The following is a 25,197-nucleotide window of genomic DNA, read 5'->3' as shown; positions in this document are numbered from 1 at the left end:
TGCAAGAGTCATAACTCTGAAAAACGGTCATAGGTCACTTCTTTCCAGTGCCGTTGACACTTTGAATGGCCACTAAACGAACTGTTGTAAGTTGAGGACTACCTATATATAAAATTTAAAAAGAGGCAAAGATGATTAAAATTTAATAGTTAAAAACTAATTCAAAGGCAGGGAAAAGGCTTTCAGGGTGCTAACCCTGCATGCTTCACTGTGTGCCCCATGTAAAGCTGCAGAGAAATGGGGTTTTTTTCCACCTTTCCAGAAGGCCAGGAGAATGAGGGCTCATGGGGGAAATGGCAGAGAACGCTCTTTTCCTGGACCCACCAGTCAGAATTTTTGGGCTGATGAATTCCACAACATACCTTCCCTACCTGCAGAAGTGGCCAAAATTGTGGAAACCTTTTGGGAAAAGTGTATTTTCTAAAACTAGCTAATTACACCACTTTTTTTTTTTTTTGGAATAGTACCATAAAATTATATATCAATGGAAAGATAATTTAATCAAGAATGTAATGCATAACTTTTATGAAGGATTTCTTATTAAGTTACAGTATAAAGAAGAAAAGTGAAACACGTAGAAAAAACGAGATATACAAAAATTATCACCATGTCAGTTAATACTTAGTTGGGTAACCTTTAGCATGAATTACGGCCTTACAATGTCTTCCCATGGAGTGAACCAAGTCTTTTAGTTCTGCAGCTGTTATAATGTGAAATCAAGATTGAATGATGGCTTCTATTAATTGGGTTTTATTACTGGGTCGCTTCTGACTAACTTTAGTTGGCTCCACAGATTTTCAGTTGGGTTAAAGTCTGTGCTATTCCCAGGCCATTCCAGCAGTGGAATATGATTATCTTGAAACTCAAAAAAAAAAGTGGTGTTATTAGCCATTAGACCTGAAAAATACCCCTTTCCCAAAAGGTTTCCACAATTTTGGCCACTACTGTAGCCTGGTGGGATGGGGTAATGTAATAGAATGAAGACATTTCTGTAGTTAACCTGGCCCCATGTAGAGCCTTAATGGTCATAAAACCTTGAATTGGACCCAGAAGCAGACTATTCCTTTTATCTTTGGGGAAATCCTAATGAATGAAGAAAGTTTTGGAGTGATTTTTGTCTCTATCTTCTAAAAGATAACACAGATATCAGTCTGATATCAATAACCTAAGTCAGATCATTAAATGGTAGATCTGGAAGTATCTTGAAAAAGTGCCCTGTGACATTTTAATTGTCAAGGTGGTTAAAAGTTGAGACTCCCTTTCTGTAATTAAGATAGAAATATTTTTAAAAATCAGATTGTGTAGGATTTGCATTCCAAGTAGGAATAATTCCACAGCAGTCAAGCTTAATAGATAATAAATCTAATTGATAATAATTGTATTCCAATCTGGAATACCCAGAAGGGATAGAGATGATTATTGTGGAAAGCCTAATCACTTATTGCGGTGCAGAGCAAATTATATATACTGTATTTAAAGAAGGTTGCTGGTAAATAACAGGGTTTTTGGTTTTTTTTTACAAACAATACCATGTAAATGTATTGAAGTCCAAACCTATCATCTCCTGCAAGTTTTGTACTAACTAGGCTGCCATGCTTCTTGTCCAAAGTATTGGAGGGCATCAAATTGGGCAAGGCTGACATAGAATAATAATAAAAAAAACCCATTAAAAATTGGCAACTGCAATGTATTTTCATGGACCACATCTTGTGGTTTATTTTCCTTTGGATACATAGATTTGGGTTTTGATGAGCAAGTTCATTGCTCATAAATGCATTTTTTTAAAAGATAACTATCCTTTGTGTAAGGTAGGAAGTAGAAAACCACATAGAGAGCTTCAGATGAAACAAAAATATTAAAATCAACACGACCTTCAGGTTTACCACTATTCATTTCTGATTCAAGCAGTATAAGATCATGGGAAACAATGGACAATGTTATATGAGTTACACCGTTCATAGAGTTAGCTGGAGCAATTGCAATAGCACTTAGATGTGTATACCACTTGATAGTGCTTTACAGCCCTCTCTAAGCAGTTTACAGAGTCAGCGTATTGCCCCCAACAATTTGGGTCCTCATTTTATCCATTTCGGAAGGATGGAAGGCTGAGTCAACCTTGAGCCTGGTGAGATTTGAACTGCCAAATTGCAGGCAGCCGGCAGGCAGCAGAAGTAGCCTGCAGTACTGCACTCTAACCACTGCACCACCAAGGCTCTTACTAAATGAAAATAGCATTAAATATGTCTGTTTTTATACTGGTGCACTGTCTAGTGAACCATACTTGTTTACCTGAGAGCTGTAGTGGTGCAGTGGTTAGAATGCAGTACTGCAGGCTAATTCTGCTGACTGCCAGCTGCCAACAGGTCCGCAGTTTGAGTCTCACCAGCTCAAGGTGGACTCACCCTTTCATCCTTCCAAGGTCAGTAAAATGAAGACCCAGATTGTTGGGTTTGTAAACTGCTTAGAGAAGGCTGCAAAGCACTGTCAAGCAGTATATAAGTCTAAATGCCTTATCAGTGATTTCTGTAAAAAAAGAAGTTAGGAAAAATACATGTTTGCCTAAATTGCTAAGTGATTCTTACTTACCTGGGGTTACTAGTATGCTTGTGTTGTTGTTGTTAGTTGCGAAGTTGTGTCCAAGCCATCGCAACCCCATGGACAACGTTCTTCCAGGCCTTCCTGTCCTCTACCATCCTCTGGAGTCCATTTAAACTCATGCCTACTGCTTCAGTGACTCCATCCAGCCCCCTCGTTCTCTGTCATCCCCTTCTTCTTTTGCCCTCAATCTTTCCCGGCATTAGGCTCTTCTCCAGTGAGTCCTTCTTTCTCATTAGGTGGCCAAAGTATTTCAGTTTCATCTTCAGGATCTGGGCTTCTAAAGAGCAATCAGGGTTGATCTCCTCTAGAACTGACTTGTTTGTTCGCCTTGCAGTCCAAGGGACTCGCAGGAGTCTTCTCCAGCACCAGAATTCAAAGACCTTAATTCTTTGGTGCTCAACCTTTCTTATGGTCCAACCTTCACAGCCATACATTGCAACTGGGAAAAGCATAGCCTTGACTATACGCACTTTTGTTTGCAGGGTGATATCTCTGCTTTTTAGTACGCTGTCTAGATTTGCCATAGCTTTCCTCCCCAGGAGCAAGTGTCTTTTAATTTCTTGGCTAGTATGCTAGATGAAGCTAATAGTCTAAAACTTATTTCAATCTTTTCTTGATGAAAGGAGTGTTGAGCCTCCTACTGATTGGACTGAGATCCATTTTTATGTTTAGTTTAAGCATAGAGATTGTTGGTAAATGCATTCCTGAATGTGGAGTAGCTTCTGTGCCTAATAGTGCTTTTTAATAACTCTGGTTGATGTATACAGGTAATCCTTGACTTATGACCACAGTTGAGCCCAACATTTCTGTTGCTAAGTGAAACATTTGTTAAGTGAATTTTGCTCCATTTTTACGACCCTTCTTGCCCCAGTTGTTAAGTGAATCACTGCAGGTGTTAAGTTAGTAACACAGTTGTTAAGTGAATCTGGCTTCCCCATTGACTTTGCTTGTCAAAAGGTTGCAAAAGCTGATCAAATGACCCTGGGACACTGCAACCGTCATAAATATGAGTCAGTTGCCAAATGTCCAAATTTTGATCACATGACCATGGGGATGCTATAAAATGGTCATAAGTCACTTTTTAAAGTGTCATTGTAGCTTTGAACAGTCATGAAATGAACTGTTGTAAGTCGAGGACTACCTGTATAACTATGTTAGATTAGTTTAAAGGCCTATGTAGTCAAGCATCTTGGTTTTTAACAGTGGGCTGCCAGTTATTGATGTGAACTTTTGTAGATTCTTTTCTCTACTGTATAACCACAACTGTATTTTTATTGTGTTGCAGTTATTTGTATTCCACTAATAATCATTAAGAAATTAAAAGATGCTTGCTCCTGGGGAGGAAAGCTATGGCAAATCTAGACAGTTTATTAAAAAGCAGAGACATCACCCTGCCAACAAAAGTGCGTATAGTCAAGGCTATGATTTTCCCAGTTGCAACGTATGGCTGTGAAAGTTGGACCATAAGAAAGGCTGAGCGCCAAAGAATTGAGGCCTTTGAACTCTGGTGCTGGAGAAGACTCATGTGAGTCCCTTGGACTGCAAGGCGATCAAACCGGTCAGTCCTAGAGGATATCAACCCTGACTGCTCTTTAGAAGGCCAGATCGTAAAGATGAAACTGAAATACTTTAGCCACCTAATGAGAAGGAAGGGCTCAATGGAGAAGAGCCTAATGCTGAGAAAGATTGAGGGCAAAAGAAGAATGGGACGACAGAGAATGTGGTGGCTGGATGGAGTCACTGAAGCAGTAGGCGTGAGCTTAAATGGACTCCGGGGGATAGTAGAGGACAGGAAGGCCTGGAGGAACATTGTCCATGGGGTTGCGATGGGTCAGACATGACTTTGCACCTAGCAACACTAACAATCATCATCATCTTAGAGAAAGAACTGGGAAAAAATACAAAGACTAGCAAATAGAAGTAGAACAACTGTGGTAAAAGAAAGCAAAGATAGTACCAACAGTAATAGGTGCCTTGGGTACAATCCCAAAATATCTGAAGCACCACTTAAATACCATCACCATTGACAAAATCACCATCAGTCAATTGCAAAAGGCAGCTTTACCTTGGAGCAGCTTACATCCTATGACAATACATTTGACATTATCAAACAACAACCTGCCTATCCCAAGTCCTTGGGAGGAACCTGATAGGTGGATAAAAATTCCAAATTCACTCTAAATATCTGGCTGACTGTGCCACCAACCATAATAATAAATATTGATGTGGCATTCACAAGGAAATAAACTCAGTTCTCACTCCCATCAACCATATGGAGGGCCATACTGTCTCCATTGTCTCAGCAGGTGGCAGCACCTGGTTTTTTCTTGTCCAAGCTCAGAATATTAGCACGATCAGGCCTGATTAGGCCTGAATAAGAAATCATCCTGAGAATACAAAGATTACTGTGGGTAATCCCAGAAGAAGCAATGGGAAACTATTTCCTTACTGTTGCTAAGAAAACTTTAAGGAGAGATCCATGAAGTCTTCAGAAGTTGAGTTCAGATTGAGGGAAATAATAATTGGGGGTAATGCATAGATCTCATGATTAGTAGCTAATATGAAAGTTAGTTCTCACTCAGTCAGAAAAATAAACTATGATAACTGATCTGTTGATTGCACAAATAAAGGACCGATAGAAACAACATGGCTTGTTGCCAAGTAGTCACCTAGCCCAGGAAGGAGAAGAACATGCAAGATAGTTTGAATACTGTTCCTTATAGAGAGAGATTGTTTTTGAATCATAGCAATTGTTGAAATTCTTTGGTTATTGTTTCTATTACTTTTTCCAATACATATGATTCATCGGACAACTGTTGAGAGACAAATTTGTGGAGAATAACATAAGACTGTTTATAGAGTAATACCACATTTTAAAGCCATCTGTGTTAATGGCCGTGGCCTATATATCTTCTAGAAGCAAATTCCATAGTTTAAGCATGAGTTGCCTGAAGAAATATTTCTTGGCAAAAAGAATGAAGTGGTGTGTTCCTTCCCCTCCTTTTTCCAGTATGTTTTTTTCCCCCCAACTCTAGTCTTGCAATTTCTCATATTCCTTTTCTCCAAGTAGGGCTGACCCTGTTTAGTTTTGTTGAGATCAGCCCCAGCTAGTTAGGTACCATCATCAGTTGTGATTCTGCCCCATTTTAGTGCTCTCCCAATGTTGATTTAAAAAAAAAATATTAATCCAGAATTCCTTTGGATTCTATCTGGTGGTTGAAAGAAAAAAAATCTAACTAGAAAGGCTGGTATACCCTAAATGCCAGGTGTTAGGTTCTGGAAGTAACGAGGCTGGAGACCAGGGTAGTGACAACAGCTCTTTAATATAGGGTGAACCCAGCAACAGGCTGGGGGAAAAACCTCTCCTTTTATACAGTTCTACTGGAGGCTTCGTCCAATCAGCAACGTGCTGATTTCCCGCTCAAATATTTAAAGGTACAAACATGAATACATAACACTCCTCCCCTCCCAGAAAACACTTTGCCTCTATTTACATATTTATTTACATGTTATTTTTCGACGTAGTCACGCAAATAACCTGGGCGTCTCCTAGTTCTTTCTGACCTGCGCGGTTCAGTTCTGGGTGGTGTTTTGAGCTGGTCGGAGGGGCTGTTTTCTCCTCCCAGCTCTTTCTCTGAGCCAACGGGCTCCGGATTATTGGCCGACTCTTTTTCTTGGCCATCCGGCCTTGGATTATTTTGAAACTGTCCCTGCTGTTTCCTCGAACCTGATGGCGCCGCTGGAACTCTGGGACCTCAGCTAAGTCTTGCGCCTCCCCCGGGTCATTGTCAGCTGTGAATTCAAATTGGTATTGGTCATGATCTGTTTCATTTGGTTCGGTTTGATCAGTTATTCTTTTTTTTTTTTTTTTATTCAAAAAGTTTTACAAAATTTTTTTTCCCCCTTTCCCCCCCTCCTCCCCCCTCCCTTCGCAACCCTCCCCGACTTCCGAACGAGCACAAGGTATAGTTAAAAGTAAAACAAACATATGCTAAAAAGTTTTCGTCCCAACTTAATTATACCCCTACAATCATCAATTCCTAACTTCCCCCAAAAGCAATCAAAAATAATACATCATAATCATTCAAAAACAGTCTGATAACTCTTAGTCTGATATCTACGTTGAAGGTTTGATCAGTTATTCGTTTCCTTATCTGATCTATGTGGCGCCTCCACACTCGGTTGTCTGGTAGCTCTACCACGTACGATTTTGGGCCGGTTATCTTTATTATTTGTCCTGCGAACCAACTAGGGCCGTCCCCATAGTTTCGGGCCCACACCCGGTCGCCTATGCTCATTTCCCTTGTCTTTTCTAGTTTCCCCTTGTAACCCTCTGGTGTGTAATGGGGATTCAAACGGTCAAGTGGGCATCGGAGTTTCCGTCCCATTAGTAATTCGGCTGGGCTTTTCCCGGTGGCCGTGCTTGGGGTTCTGTGCTGAACGGCTAAGAAAAAGTCTATCTTTGTTTGCCAGTCACCTGGCTTGAGCCTGGACAATGCCTCCTTAGCGCTCCGGACGGAACGCCCTGCAAGGCCATTCGACGCAGGGTGGAAAGGCGCAGAGAGGGCATGTCGGATGCCCTCCTCTGCCAGGTATTCTTCAAACTGGGCTGCCGTGAATTGAGGCCCATTGTCGGACACCAGAGTGTCCGCAACCCGTGAGTTGCAAATAGGTGGCGCAGGGCTGCGATTACTGCTTGGCCGTAGTGGATTTCATGAGTACGATCTCCAACCATCTAGAGAATGCATCAACAACCACTAGGAACGTTTGTCCGTGGAAGGGGCCAGCAAAATCAATGTGGATTCTTGACCAGGGCCCTTGGGGCTTTTCCCATTCCTGACTGGGGCCGTTGGGGTAGAGGTCTGGACTCTTGGCAAGCCTGACATTTCCCTACCCTCTCAGCAATCTCTGCGTCCATGAGTGGCCACCACATAGCTTCTAGCTAACCCTTCATCCTTACGATCCCTGGGTGACCTCGTGGAGGAGGTCCAATACCTTTCCCTTAATTTATCAGGAATTATTACACGATCACCCCATAACAGGCACCCCTTGAGCCGAGAGCTCATCTCGCTTTTTAACAAATTCTTTGAACCGTTAAGCGGTAAGCGGGCCACCCTCTCTGTACCCAACCGAGTACAGTCCTTAACACAATGTCGATATGATGCCCGAGCCACTTCCTTAGATGTGACTGGGCCAGAGTCCAAAGAGTCATTAAGTAGGATGGCGTCCCCGGAGTGGGGTCGTCGGTTGCCCCTGGTAGTGGGCATCGGCTTAACGCGTCTGCATGCCCCACTTCTTTTCCTGGTCGATGCTGCAGCTTGTACGAATAAGCGGCTAGGAATATAGTCCATCGGGTCAGTCGTGGCGAAAGTGCCACAGGCGTTGGTGATCGCCAGCCAGTATCCCTAGTAGTGGTCTGTGGTCAGTCACGATTTCAAAATTCCGCCCAAAGACATATTCGTGGAATTTTTAACTCCTGACACAATGGCTAGTGCTTCTTTATCTAATTGGCTGTAGTTTCTCTCTGGGAGGACAACGTTCTAGAGTAAAAAGCTATAGGGGCTTCTGTGCCGTTTGAAGTCTATGGCTGAGTACAGCCCCCCCCCCATAAGCGGAGGCATCGCAAACCAGCACTAGGGGTAATGAGTTGTGATATTGGATGAGCAGGCTATCACTTGAGAGCAGGTTCTTTACTGCTTCAAAAGCCCTATTTTCCGACTTTCCCCAAGACCAAACAGTATTTTTTCCTAAGAGCCTATGCAGCGGTTCCATAGCAGTTGCTTTGTTCTTTAAAAGACCGTAAAAATTCACCAATCCCAGGAATGCCTGCAGCTCTGCTTTGTTTTTGGGCGCTGGAGCCTTCCTAATTGCCTTAACCTTGCTCTCAGTAGGGTGAATTCCTTTCTTGTCTATCCGGTAGCCCAAGAAATCGACGGATTCGACCCCTATCTGGCATTTGTTTGCCTTGACTTTTAATCCGGCTGTCCGGAAAATGCCCAAAACCTTTCTTAACCGCTCCCCCAATTCCTCCATGTTTTCCCCTGAAATTAGGACATCATCGAAGTAGGGAACTACCCCTGGGAGCCCCTGCAGTAGTCGTTCCATTAGGTTTTGGAACAGCCCTGGTGCCACACTAACCCCAAATTGCAATCGGGTGCACTTGAAGGCCCCCCTGTGCGTTACAATCGTTTGGGCTTCGGCTGTGCGGGCGTCTACGGGCAGTTGTTGGTAGGCTTGGGCCAAGTCTAACTTTGCAAAGACTTGCCCTTGCCCCAAAGAGTGCAATAAGTGTTGCACCACGGAACGGGTAAGCGCTTTACTGTAAGGCTTTGTTAAGCGTCGCCTTGTAGTCAGCGCAAATTCTAATTGACCCGTCCGACTTCATTGGGGTGACGATTGGCGTCTCCCACTTTGCGTGATCGACTGGCACCAAAATTCCCTGATTTATGAGCTTGTCCAGCTCCTTATCGATTTTGGTTTTAGTGCAAAGGACTCTCCTCGCCTTAAGCCTAATGGGGGCTACCTGGGGTCTAAGTTGAAGGAAATAGGGGTCCCCTTGTACTTGCCCAGGCAGTCCTTGAAGACATCTTGAACTCGTTAAAGAGAATGTCTTTCAGGTTACAGTCACTTCTGTAGATGCCAGTCACTCCCATGCCCAGGGCACGAAACCAGTCTAGTCCCAACAGACTGGGCAGAGTTCCTTCGGCGATCGTGATGGGCAGGGTCTTCTTGTATGGACCGTACTCGACTCGGACGGAGGTGGTCCCTCGAACAGGGATGCGATTCCCCTGGTAGTCGTGGACTCGTAGCCGTTGTGCTTGCAGGTGGCGCTTCGCGACGGACGGCAGCGACTTCGCCAAAGTGTCCCAGGACATGATGGTGATCGCTGATCCCGTGTCTACTTCAAGCCGGCACCGTACTCCCTCTATTTTTGGCTTGGTGAAGATCTTCTTCTCCACTCGGGTCGAGGCGCGGCCTATGACCACAGTTGTTTGGTTGGAATCCGCGCCTTTTTTGTTTGAGCCAATCGCGGGTCGCCTTGCCGATTCCGCGCTCTGATTGGCCGATTTGAATTTTCGGCGGGAAGGTTGGGCAAACTTGAGCTAGGTGCCCTTTCTTCCCACACCGCCGACATGTCGCGTCTTTAAACTTGCAGCGTTGGCGCTGGTGTTGACCCCCGCAGCTTCCGCATTCGTCCCGGTCCCCTTTGTCGCGTTTCTCGGTGCGGCAGACCCCTTCATCATCTTCACCGTCGGATTCGGTCTGAACCTCCTTCTGGTGCACCGGAGTTGCCTTCGCGCTCGCCTTTTGTGGGGCCGGCTTCTGCAGTGTCTCTGCCGCTTGGGAGGACATTTCATGTGCTCTGGCTTCGTCCAGAGCGTTTGCCAGCGTTAGGTTGCTCTTTGCTAGCAGCCGTCGCCGCAAACGGATGTCTTTGACCCCTCGGATGAGTTGCTCGAGGAGCACCTCGTCTAGGTCACGGTATCCGCAGTCCTTGGACGCTTTTCTTAGGGCGGCCATGTAGTCACCGATGGATTCGCCCTCCATCTGTCTTCGCTCTCCGAATTCAAACCGCCGCACGTATTTGGACGGCGTTGGTGCGAAGTGGTTTTTTAGTAAAGTCTGTAAGGTTGGCCACGACACCGACTGCAACGGCGTTGGCTCTGCCAGGGCTTCCGCGATATCAATGACCTCCGGACCACAGTGGCTTAGGAAATAAGCCCTTTTTCGGTTATCTGGAACTCCGTGCAGTTCGTTGGCTTCTAGGAAACTTTCGAAACGGGTCATATACGTTCCCCATTTCTCTTTCGCCGGGTCAAACGGTGCGGGCGGAGTGTAACTGGCCATCTCCGCTTTTCTGCCCTGGGTTTGCTGGGTTCGGGTCTATCGTGCTTCAGCTCGGTTCTGGTTCTCCTCAGCCTCGAGATCCCATCCTCGTCGCCAATGTTAGGTTCTGGAAGTAACGAGGCTGGAGACCAGGGTAGTGACAACAGCTCTTTAATATAGGGTGAACCCAGCAACAGGCTGGGGGAAAAACCTCTCCTTTTATACAGTTCTACTGGAGGCTTCGTCCAATCAGCAACGTGCTGATTTCCCGCTCAAATATTTAAAGGTACAAACATGAATACATAACACCAGGGATGTCAAACTCAATTTCATTGAGGGCCGCATCAGGGTTGTGTTTGTCCTTGGGCGGCTGGGGGGTGGCATGGCCAGGGTGGGCATGCCCAGCTTGATGTCACTCATATCAGTGCGCCTGTGGTGGCCTGAGCTCTCTGCCAGTGAAAACGGGCTCCCGAGCTCCGTTTTCAGCTGCGACAGCCTTCCACAACCTTCTGCCAGCGAAAACAGAGCTCTGGACCGCCCCGCCCTCCTAGCTCCGCTTTCACTGGCGGAGGAACCACGGACCAGTCCTTCACTGTTTCCAGGGTGGGCCCATGGGCCAAATCTAAGCACCACGTGGACCGGATCCAGCCCCCGGGCCTTGAGTTTGACATTCTTGCTCTATGCCCTCCCCGAAACTGCAATGAGAGTGGATACTAACAGCTTTCTGAGATGGACCAATAAACCCATTTCTGCCTGCCCACTATATGGGATTAGCAATATTCTAAAGTCTACAGGAGATCCAGAGTTGATCAGTAATGTACATCTGGTTTATCATCCTCTATATCCGTGATGGCGAACCTATGGCACTCGTGCCACAAGTGGCACGTGTAGCCATATCAGTGGGCATGCAAGCTCAGCTGATTTTTGGGCCTTCTGGGCCCCACTAGAAGTAGGGAAATGGGCTGTTTCCTGCCTTGGGAGGGCCTTGGAGTGGTGGTGGGGAAGGCCTGTTTTTCTCTCTTTCCAGAGCCTTTCTAGGAGTCTGGGGGGGAGGCCGAAAACGGCCTTCCCCACCTCCCCAGAGGTCCTCTGGAGGCCAAAAACAAAAATGGGCCATTTTCAGCCTCTGGAGGACCTCCGGGGGGGGGTTGGGGGAAAGCTGTTTTTGCAAACCTCCAGACTGCTAGAAAGGCACTGGAGCCAGGTGAGAGAGAAAAATGGGCCTACCGGGCCATCGCATGCCAGGAGCGGGGGGAGTGGGGAGGTTGCGTGCGCATGTGTGGAGGCGGGGCACATAGAATTATGGGTGTGGGCACAGGCAGTGATGGAATTCAGCCAGTTCGCACCACTTCGGGAGAACCGGTTGTTAACTTTCTGAGCAGTTTGGTGAACTGATTGTTGGAAGAAATCATTAGGGCAGAGAACCGGTTGTTAAATTATTTGAATCCCACCACTGGGCACAGGCATGCATGACCGCCCCTCCCCTCCCCTCCTGGCACATTATGGCAAAAAGGTTATCCATCACTGCTCTATATTATCCTTTGTATTATATACTGTGTATTTTTTAGTTTAGTTAGCGTTTGAGAATCTGAAATTCAGACTGGATTGGCTTGGTTTCTCAGTCAGGGAGCAAGAGTGAACAGATCCTTCCCAATATCTGGCACATCCATCTAATTTGAATAACCAGCAGACACCCACTTCACAAAGTTTCTGCAAAGGTTTAAAAGGTGTTTTGAGTAGTAATATCTTCCTATCCTATCAATACATTCTCTTTCCTACCAGACATTTTCTTTGTTAATGCATAGCTGTTAATTCTGCCATTGGATATTTTACGGGTCATTGAAAAATTATTGGAGCCAATAATCTTGCTTTTCTTTCTGCAGTGGAACATGACAAGGAGTTTTATCATCAGCGCAGTCATCGTCGCGAGTTCCGATTTGACCTCTCTAGGATCCCCGAGGGTGAAGCAGTAACTGCAGCTGAATTTCGAATTTACAAGGACTACATTAGGGAACGTTTTGATAATGAAACATTCCAAATCAGTGTCTATCAGGTCCTCCAAGAACATCCAGGAAGGTGAGTGACTAAAAGACCTTATTTGAGTTGGTGCTGGAAACACAAGAGACTGAAGAATGAAATATAATTCAGTAATGCCTGTAACGTGTGTGTGTGTGTGTGTGTGTGTGTGTGTGTGTGTGTGAGAGAGAGAGAGAGAGAGAGAGAGAGAGAGAGGGAGGAGGAGGGAGGAGGAGGAGGAGAGGAGTCTGTGATGCTTCTTATTTAGTATCTCCTCATCTAAAGACTCGGGGCTGAATGTGTGAAGTGATCTTCTGAAACTTCCTTTGTTGAGATGATATGGAAACTCTGTTTTTAGCACTTGACCTCCAGAGGCTGTTTCTGTTCAACTTAATTATCCCCCTTAAAATGCAACTATACTCGTGTATTTAATGTATTTAGCTTTGAAGTGATAATCAAGAATTGAGGTGTAAGCCTTTGAAGAGCAGTTGGTTTAATTAATGTAGAACTTGCTTATGAAACAGGTAGTAAGATTAGGCCCATTCCTAATGCAGAGTAAAAGACTGCTTGGTAGCTCAGTTGCTTCAACTGGCTAGCCATACAGGACTGGTTTTGCTAAACTTCCAGAATGGTCTTATTCTCAGCCTTTCAGAATGGTCAGAGTTGCAGGATCTCCTCCTATCTGAATCATGTTGAAAGCCCTTACCCTTCTTGAGGATGGCTTAATATGGCGGACTTTAGCAGATTTATATAATAGGAAAGCGAATTCCAATTGAAAGTTTGAAAATAGTAACAAAGCAATGGATACTGGATAGTGGAATCAATTATCCAGATAGGTGGCAGATTCCCCATCACTCTTTGAGCATAGGATCTGTCAGTGTATCCCTTACTGAGGAGTCAATCAGAATAAAGCTGGAAGGGACCCTGGAGGTCTTCTAGTCCAACCCTCTGCTGAAGCAGAAGACTGTATACCAAGGATCTCCAACCTTGGCAATTTTAAGCCTGGTTGACTTCAACTCCCAGAATTCTCCAGCCAGCAAAACAAAGCTTTGCTGGCTGGGGAATTTTGGGAGTTGAAGTCCACTAGGCTTAAAGTTGCCAAGGTTAGAGACCCTTGTTCTGTACCATTTCATACAGGTGGCTGTCTAGTCTTTTCTTAAAAACCGCCCAGTGATGAAGCACCCACAACTTCTGAGTGCAAGCTGTTCCATTGGTTAATTGTCCTCACTGTTAGGAAGTTTCTCCTTAATTCTTGGTTGCTTCTCTCCTTGATTAGTTTCCATCAATTGTTTCTTGTCTTGCCTTCTGGTGCTTTGGCAAATAAGTGGATCCCCTCCTCTTTGTGGCAGCCCCTCAAATACTGGAATACTGCTATCACGTGACCCCTAGTCCTTCTTTTCTCTAGACTGGCTGAAAACAACAGTCTCATCTGATTCTATGACTCTGTTTACTTGAAGTGTTGCAATGCCTGTAAGACATTCTAATAATGATGCGGTTGGTGGCATGTAAAATATGGATGGAAACTTTAGCTATTTGTTGTGTCTGTTCTGTAACCAGGTCAGGTTTTCAGATCAGTTACTTATATCAGAGCCAGTAAGCAATCTAAAGTTCATTCAGGAGTTCAAACAAAGGGTCTAGCTGTAAGCAGACTCTAATGCTAGGCCAAAGGTCAACACCAGTGTATCAGCAACTAGGATGCTCAACTGAAGATCAGAAGAGAAGCTTGTGTAGAGTTTCCACTGATGAGTAAGCCTTTACTCTCATGCTGATTTGTTTCTCAAGAGAGCATTCCTTTGAAGTCCTTGGTGCTCTCTGCGCTTGGTGGTTTTGCAGGATTCAATCTGGTCAGTCACCAGGGACCAGAGGCTTAATCTTCCAAGCTTTTGGACTCATGCTGGAGCCCATCCTCATCCAGCTGTAGCACAAGTCTGAATGTTCAGAAGACTAAACTTTTGGTTCCTGTGACTGACCCAGATTGGATCCTGCAACATTATCCTGGGACATGTATGTTTGCCTTAATTGGTGGTTTTCTTGTAGATGTTTCATTACTAAACTAGGTAACACCACAGAGCATTCCTTTGCCTAGCTCAGGGGTCAGTAACCTGCAGCTCCAGAACCGCATGTGGCTCTTTGGGCCTCCTGCTGTGGCTTCCTGTCAGGTGATCCCACCACTGGCTGGCCCCGCCCCTCGCCCTGCCCTCCTAGTCACTCCTTGCCTGGCCTGAGAAGGTAAGGGCGATGGCGGGGGATGGAGAAGCAGCCAGGGCAGAGACAAGAGAGATACGGAGAGAGGGGGAGAGAGAGACATAGAGAGTTAAAGAGAGAGAGACAGAGATGGGGGGAGGGAGGGGAGAGAGAGATATGTCAAAAGGATTTTGTGGTTCCCAGTGTTTTTTAACAACTGGTTCTCTGCCCTAATGACCGGCTGGGTAGGCGTGGCTAGGGGGTCATGTGACTGGTGAAGTGAGTGACATTGAGCTGACCACGCCCGCCCAGGTTTTGTGGCTCCCAGTGTTTTCTTTTCTCCGGGAAAAGGGGCCAAATGGCTCTTTGAGTATTTAAGGTTGCAGATCCCAGGCCTAGCTGTTACCATCTCTTTTGCTGCCCATCATCCCTTTGATTTTATCCCAACAAAAGAGCTCTGTCTCAGGAAACAAAGATGAAGGATCTCCTCTGAGTAAATAGGAGCTGCCCACTCCTACTGCCTACTTCTGAATAAATAGGAACTGCCTACTTAGAGGGTCATAGTAAAGGTATCTCAGGAGCTTCTAATCTTCCTCCAAAGAGAAATCCTTTGAGGTAAGAGTAGACTATGCTGCTCAAACCTTCCTACGGTTTACTTCTAAACAAAGACATATGTCTTCTCCTGTAAATCAATAGCTAGATATCAGTAGCACTTAGACACTGCTTCACAGTGCTTTACAGCCTGCTCTATGTGGTTTTACAGAGTCAGCATATTGTCCTCAACACTCTGGGTCCTCTTTTTACCGATTTTGGAAGGATGGAAGGCTGAGTCAATTTTGAGCCAGTGAAAATCGAACTGCTGGCAGTCAGCAGAATTAGCCTGTGATACTGCATTCTAACCACTGTGTCATCACAGTAGGTAGGTAGGTAGAGATAGATAGATAGATAGATAGATAGATAGGTAGGTAGGTAGGTAGGTAGGTAGGTAGGTAGATAGATAGAGATTCAATGTATTAATTGGCATATCTTTGTAATTTATCTTTGTTTTAAGACTCCTGAATAAACAATAAATCCTCTAATTTTGGGGTTAAAAATAGGAGATGAAACAAACAAATTATTTAGTTTGGAATGACTTCCATAAAATGGACGCTGTTCTTCCAAGACTGCTAATCCATTATTGCTGCTGTGTATATTATGAGATACCAGGACAAAAAAGTTCCAAATAAGTGTGGGAAAGATGATTCCCTTTGATCTCTCTTCCTGAGGGGGTTTCCCTCCAGACTCACTGCCTACACAGGAATCTACGCAACTGCAGGAAAAAGACAGCTTCCCAGCTGACTCATGGCCTGCACTGAGCCATGCCATGTCTTCATTTTAACAAGGGAATGGAAATGAAAAAAAGAGGACGGGTAGCTTTTCCCCATATTAGGTTAACCCAAGTAGTAATTTTCAAGAAGTGTCTGTTTGACCCATTCCCCAAAAAGTAAACATCCATGAAATAAGTTTGTGAGTAATAGAAGATGGTTGAATCAAGGAAGTCAAGTCAAGTGAAATCCTGGAAATTCCACATCAGATCTCAACATTTAAGGCTGAGTGTAGTGCTTCGTCATCCATGTTTCCTGTTATTGCTCCTTGATTTGAAAGCTCACCAATAAAATTCAACATTAGAGCCTGGCTGACGAGCAATGAGGCCTTGGCACGAATTGGCCAAAAAGCTTTTGTCAGTTTCTAAGTTGACTTTGTCAAAGGGGAAGGGGAGGAGTTTGATGCCCCAATTTTAAAAGAGCCACCCAAGGAATATGGAAGAACGTCCTTGATCAATTAAGCTGAACACCGACTGCTCTGTCTGGTAGCAGAATTCATGCAGATGTCTTTCTTGTTACCTTACAGGTAATTTATGAAGAGGCCAGATAGAATAGAATCGAATAACAGTTGGAAGGGACTTTGGAGGTCTTCTAGTCCAACCCCCTGCTTGGGCAGGAAAGGAAACCCTACACCACTTCAGACAAATGGTTATTTATTTATTTATTTATTTATTATTTATTTATTTATTTGATTTTTATACTGCCCTTCTCCCGAAGGACTCAGGGCGGTGTACAGGCAAAAATAAAACAGATAATACAATATATAATTTAAAATGCAAATTAAAAAACTTATTTTAAAATTAGCCTGAGAAGTTAAAATATAACATAAACTAAAAACCCCATTTAAATTAATTAATAAAAATTTAAAATTAATAAAATTCAATTCAAGCCAGCCCCGCGCGAATGAAAAGATGTGTCTTCAGTTCGCGACGGAATGTCCGAAGGTCAGGTATTTGGCGTAAACCCGGGGGAAGCTCGTTCCAGAGTGTGGGAGCCCCCACAGAGAAGGCCCTTCCCCTGGGGGCCGCCAGCCGACATTGTTTAGCGGACGGCACCCTGAGAAGTCCCTCTCTGTGAGAGCGTACGGGTCGGTGGGAGGCATGTGGTAACAGCAGGCGGTCCCGTAAGTACCCAGGCCCTAAGCCAACATCTTCTTAAAAACCTCCAGTGTTCACAAATTCTGGAGGCAAACTGTTCCACAGATTAATTGTTGTAACTGTCAGGAAATTTCTCCTTAGTTCTAGGTTGCTTTTCTCCTTGATGAGTTTCCACCCATTGTTTCTTGTCCTGCCTTCAGGTGCTTTGGAGAATAGCTTGACTCCCTCTTCTTTGTGGCAGCCCGTGAAATATGAGATTGGGTAGAATCGGGTTTTTTATCTTTATCACTAACTACTGTTACTCTTAAATCTGGGGGTGTAGATTCTGTTACTATAATAAAATAGAATTATAATCTTTCTTGTGGTGTCTGTTTCTTAGGGTGGCCTGCCTTGAAGGGCTGACATGGAGTTCCTTGCTCGTGTGTGTATTTATTTTAAGAATATACAGGGCACTTTTTGTTCCATTTGCAATGCAAAATATTCTCAAAACTGTAAATCTTCAGAAAGACTCTAGCAGCCAACAACTGTTTTAGTAGGAGCCCCCTGATGAGATGATCAGAAATAATTGCCACATTTTCTTAAAAAGTGACTGGCTGATGTACCATAACCAGTCTTTCTAAGATGCAGCTGTACCTGAGTCCCCCACATAGTGCTTACAGACCTTGGGGCTCCCAAAGCTCCATATGCTATCTGATTTGTCTAAAATATGATTTTAATTTAAAAAGAGAGTGAAATGATAGCACACCATAAAGCAGATTGCCAGCCTGAAGCACAGTTCATTTCCAGGAATGTTTCTGGGCCCCACATATATAATAAAATTATTATAAAGTAATGAGCAACCACGGTGCAGCCATTTATCTCTTTCATAATTTCAGATTTGTCCACAAACCCTACAAGGTTATGATCTTAAGATCTTGTCTTAAGGTATGCTTTTTATTAAATCAAGATTGCCGTTCAAGAGTTAGTCTTTGTCCTCCAGATTACCCGAATATGCATTCTGCGGTGTACATAACATCTCTATAGTACACTAAGATTCTTTTGAAAATGGAGAAGTAACTATCAGATGTAGAAAAAGTTTTCTGAAGATAAAAAGTGTGCAATTCATTGAGGATAGATAAGATTAGGACTGTATTAGGGAAAGTACTTTTAAAATTGTTAAGTATTTTCACCTTGATCAGATTTGCTGATCAAATTCATTACATCACATTACTTTATCTTCTGCTTCAATATCTACAGAAAGATCTTTCTTTCTGGGGACTTAGAACAGTTTCCCAGCTCCTTAAAAAATCCTCTGGTGGCTGGCTGTTATATGAGGATCAATGTCACAAAACGTAACAAAAGCTTCTAAGAGATCAGCTTGGCATCTCTGCCCTAGTTATCCAGAGTTGTGAGGGCGATGGGTGGTTCTAAAGATGGATGGACATTTAATGGACATTAAATAATAAATTTAAATAATAATAATAAATTTAAATAATAAATAAATAAGGTCCAAATAACCTCATTATGGTAGACATAGGGTTCCATCTTCTGATTCTATATTTTCAGAACTTATTGTGCATTATTTTATTAAAAAAAATACTCAGTAGTATTATTGTGCATCTCTTCCTTACATATCCAAATATTCTGCCAATTCCTAAAGAATCCTATGGATTTTCTATTACACTTAGGAACCTGAATATTTAGATGATATGCAGGTGGGCCAGCATGAAACTAGGATGGAACTGATGAGATAAAAACTTTATCCCTCCATTATTTTGGTCTTTCAGTATCTCAGAGGGTCTGTTCTTGGTGTTTGGCAGATTCCATGCTTAGCTCAATTACTTTTAATTAAAAATCACATGTAAAAATATCATGCTGTAAAGCCAAGCCCCAAGCCTCTAGCCCCATTTAAAGACCATAGCACTCAAGAGTGCTTCCCGATTCTTCATATGCTATACTGTGGAAACATTCTTATGAAATAAAATGATAAGGAGTTTGCAACCCAATACTTGATCTTCCCAGAATAGGACAAGGTCATCAGAAGTGGTAAGGAGCATGCAAGAAAACTAAAGCAGGTGATTGGGAATATTCTCATTTGTTTGCCTTCTGGTAAATCCCATCTACAAAGCCTGGTAATTTCTGAAAATGCCCATAAAGTGCTTTCAGGATCTACCAGCACACAACAAAAGTATGACTACCTCTGGTCTGCCAGATGGTTGAGTATTGGTGTGCCACCCATAAAACCTTGATGATAATTGCCTCATTAGTTTTTATTTAAAAGGCTGAAATGAGAGAGCTTACCAGCAGGTTTAAGAAAACTCAGTTGAATTTAGTAACGCTTCACCCAGACTTAATTTCGAATGGGTAAACTGTTGATCACAGCTGAATTTGCTTAATATATTCCTGTTGTTGGAAACTTGCAAGAGAAAGTGCTTACCGTCACGTTGCATACTCTCCTTCATCTGGTCTTGAGGCAGTCCCAGATATGAGACTAGGTTTGTTGTAGATGATCCAAAAGTTGTTCTGTTCAAGTAAGGAACTCACATACATAACTGTCCAGATTAGAAATAAGTAACCTAGATATTGCTTCTGTCTCAGACTTCATGGTTTTCTTGCTTGATCTATGTGCTAACTCTTGAGGTTGCTCTAGTCCTTTGTTGAATGTTAAATTACACACCTCTGCCTTTTTTTTAATGAGTATGCTTTGTGGCTTGGTGCTGCTTTTATCTATAAAACCCTGGACTATCATTCTACTGATAGGAGCAGTAGTCGTTCAAGAATTTATAAAGTGCCCTAAGATTTTCATAACCACACAGATGGGCTTATCTTTGCTTCAGCTGGAACCCACACAAAGTAATTTAGTTGCGCAAATATCTATGCAAACGTGTTCACAGGATATTTGGCAAGAGGATGCATGCCAGTCAGCAAAACGGGCTTGCAAATGAAGCTGGCTAGTTAGTGTATCCAATTATCAACCTTGCACAAACGGTTGCAACTTCCGAGTGGCCTATATTAACTATAAATGGATTGTATGGGGAATGTACAGTTTGTCTGGGGTGGGAATTAAGGACACTGTTAAGTTCTAGAATAGCATGTGGGTCTCCACAGTCCAAAAATGAGCATGAACAGGAACATATAAGTAAGATACGACATGCTATGGACATGCTATGAATGATATATGATACCATCCATAAAGCTGAGAAAGGATCAATGGGATGATATCCTCATTCAAAACAGTTGAAGTATAACCCAATATTTATTCTAGGATTTGTGGGTTTCAACCAGAGGTGAGTTTCAGCAGGTTCTGACCAGTTCTGGAGAACCGATAGTGGAAATTTTGAGTAGTTTGGAGAACTGGTAGTAAAAATTCTGACTGCCCCTGCCCTCATCTATTCTCTGCCTCCCAAGTCCCAGCTGATCGGGAGGTAATGGGGATTTTGCAGTAACCTTCCCCTGGATTGGAGAGGGAAAGGAGATTTTACAGTATCCTTCCCCTGCCACGCCCACCAAGCCACGCCCACAGAACCGGTAGTAAAAAAAAAATGAAACCCACCACTGGTTTCCACACCCAATTGGGCTCCAGCTTCCTCAGTTGTGCCAAGATGGTAGGGTAGACTAAAGCATTGTGCATGTACGTGGTGCATTCTACAAGTAAACCTCACCTTACGACCACAATTGGGACCAGAATTTACGTTGCTAGAAAGGCTGTTGTTAAATGAATCACCCCCAGTTTTACAAACTTTTTGCCACAGTTATAAGCAAATCACTACAGTTAAGTGAATTATGTGATAGTTAAACACATCTGGCTTCTCCCATTGGCTTTGCTTGCTTGAGGCGAGTAGGGAAGGTTGCAAGTGGTGATCACATGACCCCAGGATGCTGTAAATGTCAAGTTGCCAAATGCCCCCAAATTGATCATGTGACTGTGGGTATGATGTAGTGGAAGTTAGTGTGAGGACTGGTCATAAGTCACTTTTTCATGCAATTGTAACTTCGAATAGTCACTAAATTGTAATGTAAATTGGTTATAAATCAAGGATTACCTGAACAAAGCTTTAAGTGAAGCCTTCATCATATATAACTGCCTTAAGCAGAACTCAAATCTCAAATCTACCTGGACACTTCTGCTGTTGTAGAAGATGGTCACCAGATTTGATGGTGAAATAATAGCTTTAGCAACTCCTACATGGAATTCTAGAACAGGGGTCTTCAACCTTGACAACTTTAAGACTTGTGGACTTCAACTCCCAGAGTTCCTCAGCCACCCAAGCTGGCTGAGGAACTCTGGGAATTGAAGTCCACAAGACTTAAAGTTGACAAGGTTGGCGACCCCTGTTCTAGAAGTTATTTCTGATCTACTTTTAGTTTGGAGTATGAAGGACTGCAGTAGACAAAGCTTTCTTTTCTTTGAGACTTGGATTTGTTTGAATATGGTAGTAGTTAAAGCTCAGTTGATAATAATTATCCTTGTTCCAGTCTAAAAAGAGCAGAAAGGTATGCTGCAAATACTTGGTGGAAAGTTGCCAGATTTTAGAGGCACTGTCAGCAGGTCTTCTGGGAATTGCAAAGAATGTTCGAGCCAACAGGTTGTAGATTGCTTTCCATGTTGGATGGTTTTCCAGAAAATGTTGAATTGAAAAAAATTGCTACTGCCCTAATTGGTAGAGTTTTTATTTTTATTTATTTTATTTCCCTTGATTCCTGGCAACTGTCTGGACTAGGGTTGGGCCCAGGGCAGGACTAGAATTGATAATCTCCCTGTTTCTAGTCTTGTGCTTTTAACCATTATTCCAACCTGGCTTTCAGATTTTTAAATAGACAGCTTTATATTTAGTAGAATAAAACTTTAAAAAGGCTACTTGTGCTTATTCTATAAATACGTAAAATATTTGTTCAATAGCCAAAATAACTTGAACTGAAAATACAGGAGGGGAGGGACTCCTATTAGAATCAATAAATTGTTCTTAGTGTTGCATTTAGACGAATGATTTCCTGCATTATGGTTCCAGTTCATTGAAAATTGTATTTTTAAGCAAAATTCTTTACACTTTGTGATCTAAACATGCTTGTTCTTTAAAATATGGGTATGTATGCACAAGTTTCCCTGACAATATTGTCCGACTCATGAGCAAAGTGCTCATCTCCATTTCTTGGCCGAGGGAACCAATATTGTCGAAAGATCATTTCTGTGGTCATGTGGCCAGCATGGCTATATGCCAAAAGTGCTCGAATGCTGTTACTTCTCACCAAAGTAGTACCTATTAATCTACTTGCATTTGCCTCCTTTCAAACTACTAGGTGGGCAGGAGCTGGAGCAACTACTAGGTGGGCAGGAGCTGGAGGGAGCTCACCCCGTTGTGTGGTGCTGGGGTCTCAAATTTGGGCTGTCAGCTCTTTAGCTGACAAGTTTAGTGCCTTTAACCACTGAGCCATTGCGTACCACACACACACACAAACACCTTAATTTTACATTAAATCTGTTGAAATATGTTCTCCCATTTTCCTTTTATTTTGTGTCTCTAGGGATTCAGATTTGTTCTTACTTGATACTCGTACAATTTGGGCTGAAGAAGAAGGTTGGCTGGTATTTGATATTACAGCAACTAGTAATCACTGGGTGGTAAACCCACAGCACAATCTTGGGCTGCAGCTATCAGTGGAGAGTATAGATGGTGAGTATAAGAAAATGGAAATGACTTCTGACTTCCTGCTAACTTGCTCATGGTTGACTTCCTTTGGCAGTCATTGGTGGGATTGATCTATCCAATCTCCAGAAAGCTAGGATGGGAATGGTCTATTGAACTTCTGGATGGCAGTATATCAGCACTAAAGCTACCATAATTTTTCCAAATTTCAATTTCGTGGGATTTTCGACACATTTTTAAGATAGTCCAATTGAGTTAAATTAGTTCAAAAATTGTCTCCCTGACTGTTTCACCCAGGTTAGGTTATAGACATAGTATATAGTTCACAAATTCTATTCTTTGATAGTTAAATCCAACAATGGTAGATGGATGGATGGAAGGAAGGAAGGAAGGAAGGAAGGAACAAGAAAGAGAAAAAGAAAGAAAGAAAGAAAGAAAGAAAGAAAGAAAGAAAGAAAGAAAGAAAGAAAGGAGAAAAAGGAGAGAAAAAAGAGAGGGGAAGGAGGAAATTTTAGTGAGTTGTTGTTTATTCTTAAAAAGTTTAGTTAAATGAAGCAATACAAGAAAGGCTAAAGTAATCCATTAGCCTCAGGCATTCTGTTATCTTCTAAGTCCGCGAATGCTTTCCTTCCTGACATTATATTGGAGCAATAGCTGACTTTGTAAAGTTAACTTGATTTCTTACATACTCCTTCATATCCTGTTTGTCTCATTATGGTGGCGAGTTGAAGAAAACTCTCATGCAGCTTGATTCTAGACTTACATGCTTGGCAGTAAATCCCATGCAATTTATTGGCTTCCATAGCTAAGGAAATGTTCAATGAATGTAGACTCAGAGCCATAGCTAGTTTAAAGCATATTTGCGTCTTTTCATCTGAATGAAGGTATTGCTTTAAAATGAATACAATTATATTCTTCTCTAAAGTCTTTTTGAGAATTCATCAGAGTGACTGCAAAGGAACTTCCACTATAATGAGATTAGAACCCAAGATAGGGAGTTACTAAGATAGAAATGAGAGTTTTGTTTTGTTTTTACTTAAAACAGGGGTTCTCAACCCCTGGGCCACAGCCCACTACCGGGCCGTGGCCTAGCCAGAATCAGGCTGCGTGACAAGCGGGCTAATGCGCAGGCATGTGTGCTAGCCCACTGCTTGTGCGGCCCAGTTCCCCTCTCCCCAAGCTGCCAAGCCGCAAAGATTGTGGACTGCTGACTTAAAAGATTTATTAAATTAAATTAAACCTATTTCTTAAATTATAAAATACCATTTAAGAAAGAAAACAGTGAGTGCTGTGAATCCTGTGTCAAATTTTCCAAATCTATACTTCGGGTATTTAAAAAAATGAATGATTTGGCCCAACATTACTGAACAACTGAATAGATTAAATACTATTGATCTTATAAGCATTATTGACTAAATGGGTATGCTAGGAAGCTTATAAAATTGCCATATTTCTGGTGACCATCGTGTGCCTCAGAAATCCATTGGTATTATTTGGAATTGGTATGAATAAATTTCCTCTGAAAAATCAGTCTGTTCTCTGGTCTTCTGTCCTGGCAGTTAAATGATGGTGAGATGTTCTCACAAAGTGCTGATAAATTCCTTTGCATTACAAACTTGGGGGCTAGATCTCTAAAGCAATTAAGAGCATTCATGTATCCTGTTCCACATCAGCTTGTCTGACTATTAAGATAGACTAAGAGGCCTGTCTGATTTTCAACAAAGTCCCTCAGTACCAGGGGTGAAATCCAGCAGGTTCTGACAGGTTCTGGAGAACTAGTAGCAGAAATTTTGAGCAGTTCGGAGAACCAGTAGCGGAAATTTTGAGTAGTTTGGAGAACTGGCAAATACCACCTCTGGCTGGCCCCAGAGTGGAGTGGGAATGGAGGTTTTGCAGTATCCTTCCCCGAGGAGTGGGGAGGGATTGGGGATTTTGCAGTATTCTTCCCCTTCCCCATTCCTGGGGAAAGGATATTGCAAAATCTCCATTCCCACCCCACTCTGGGGCCAGCCAGAGGTGGTATTTTTTGGTTCTCTGAACTATTCAAAATTTCCGCTACTGGTTCTCCAGAACCTGCTGAATAGCACCCCTGGTTAGCCAGCAGTATTGTATTCCAACCACTGTGTCACCATGCATGTTCATTGGAGGCTCCCATTATTATTGGCATAGCTGGAAAATAGGCAACATTCATCTGCAAAACTAATTTGCCTCTCTTCTCTTCTTTCTCTTTCCACTTAGGACAAAGCATCAATCCCAAGTTTGCTGGTCTCATTGGAAGGCATGGTCCACAAAACAAGCAGCCATTTACGGTGGCCTTTTTCAAAGCTACTGAAGTGCACCTCCGAAGTATCCGTTCTACAGGAGGTAAACAGCGGAACCAAAACCGTTCAAAGGCACCGAAAAATCAAGAAGCCTTTCGAGTGTCAAATCTTGGAGGTACGCAAACATTAGGTTTGTGATTTCCATAAAATTAATCTTGGGGATTAA

General features: G+C 43.0%; 1 protein-coding gene across 4 annotated transcripts in view; it reads left to right on the top strand.

The window, feature by feature from the left end:
- The window catches only part of BMP7 (bone morphogenetic protein 7), a 117,421-nt gene that overhangs the window by 80,995 nt on the left and 11,229 nt on the right, over positions 1–25,197 (top strand). For 2 of the 4 annotated variants that reach the window (XM_058178850.1, XM_058178852.1), the window contains exons 2-4: positions 12,309–12,501; positions 22,589–22,737; positions 24,949–25,161. In XM_058178850.1, coding sequence (XP_058034833.1) covers positions 12,309–12,501; positions 22,589–22,737; positions 24,949–25,161 — 555 coding nt within the window. The remainder of the gene's footprint in view (positions 1–12,308; positions 12,502–22,588; positions 22,738–24,948; positions 25,162–25,197) is intronic. The other 2 variants (XM_058178851.1, XM_058178853.1) reach the window with 1 other exon arrangement.

This window comes from Ahaetulla prasina, chromosome 3, assembly GCF_028640845.1.
Source record: "Ahaetulla prasina isolate Xishuangbanna chromosome 3, ASM2864084v1, whole genome shotgun sequence".
NCBI classification, from domain to species: Eukaryota; Metazoa; Chordata; class Lepidosauria; order Squamata; family Colubridae; genus Ahaetulla; species Ahaetulla prasina.
Note: the sequence above shows the minus strand (reverse complement) of the source record. Positions and strands in the feature narration are given on the sequence as shown.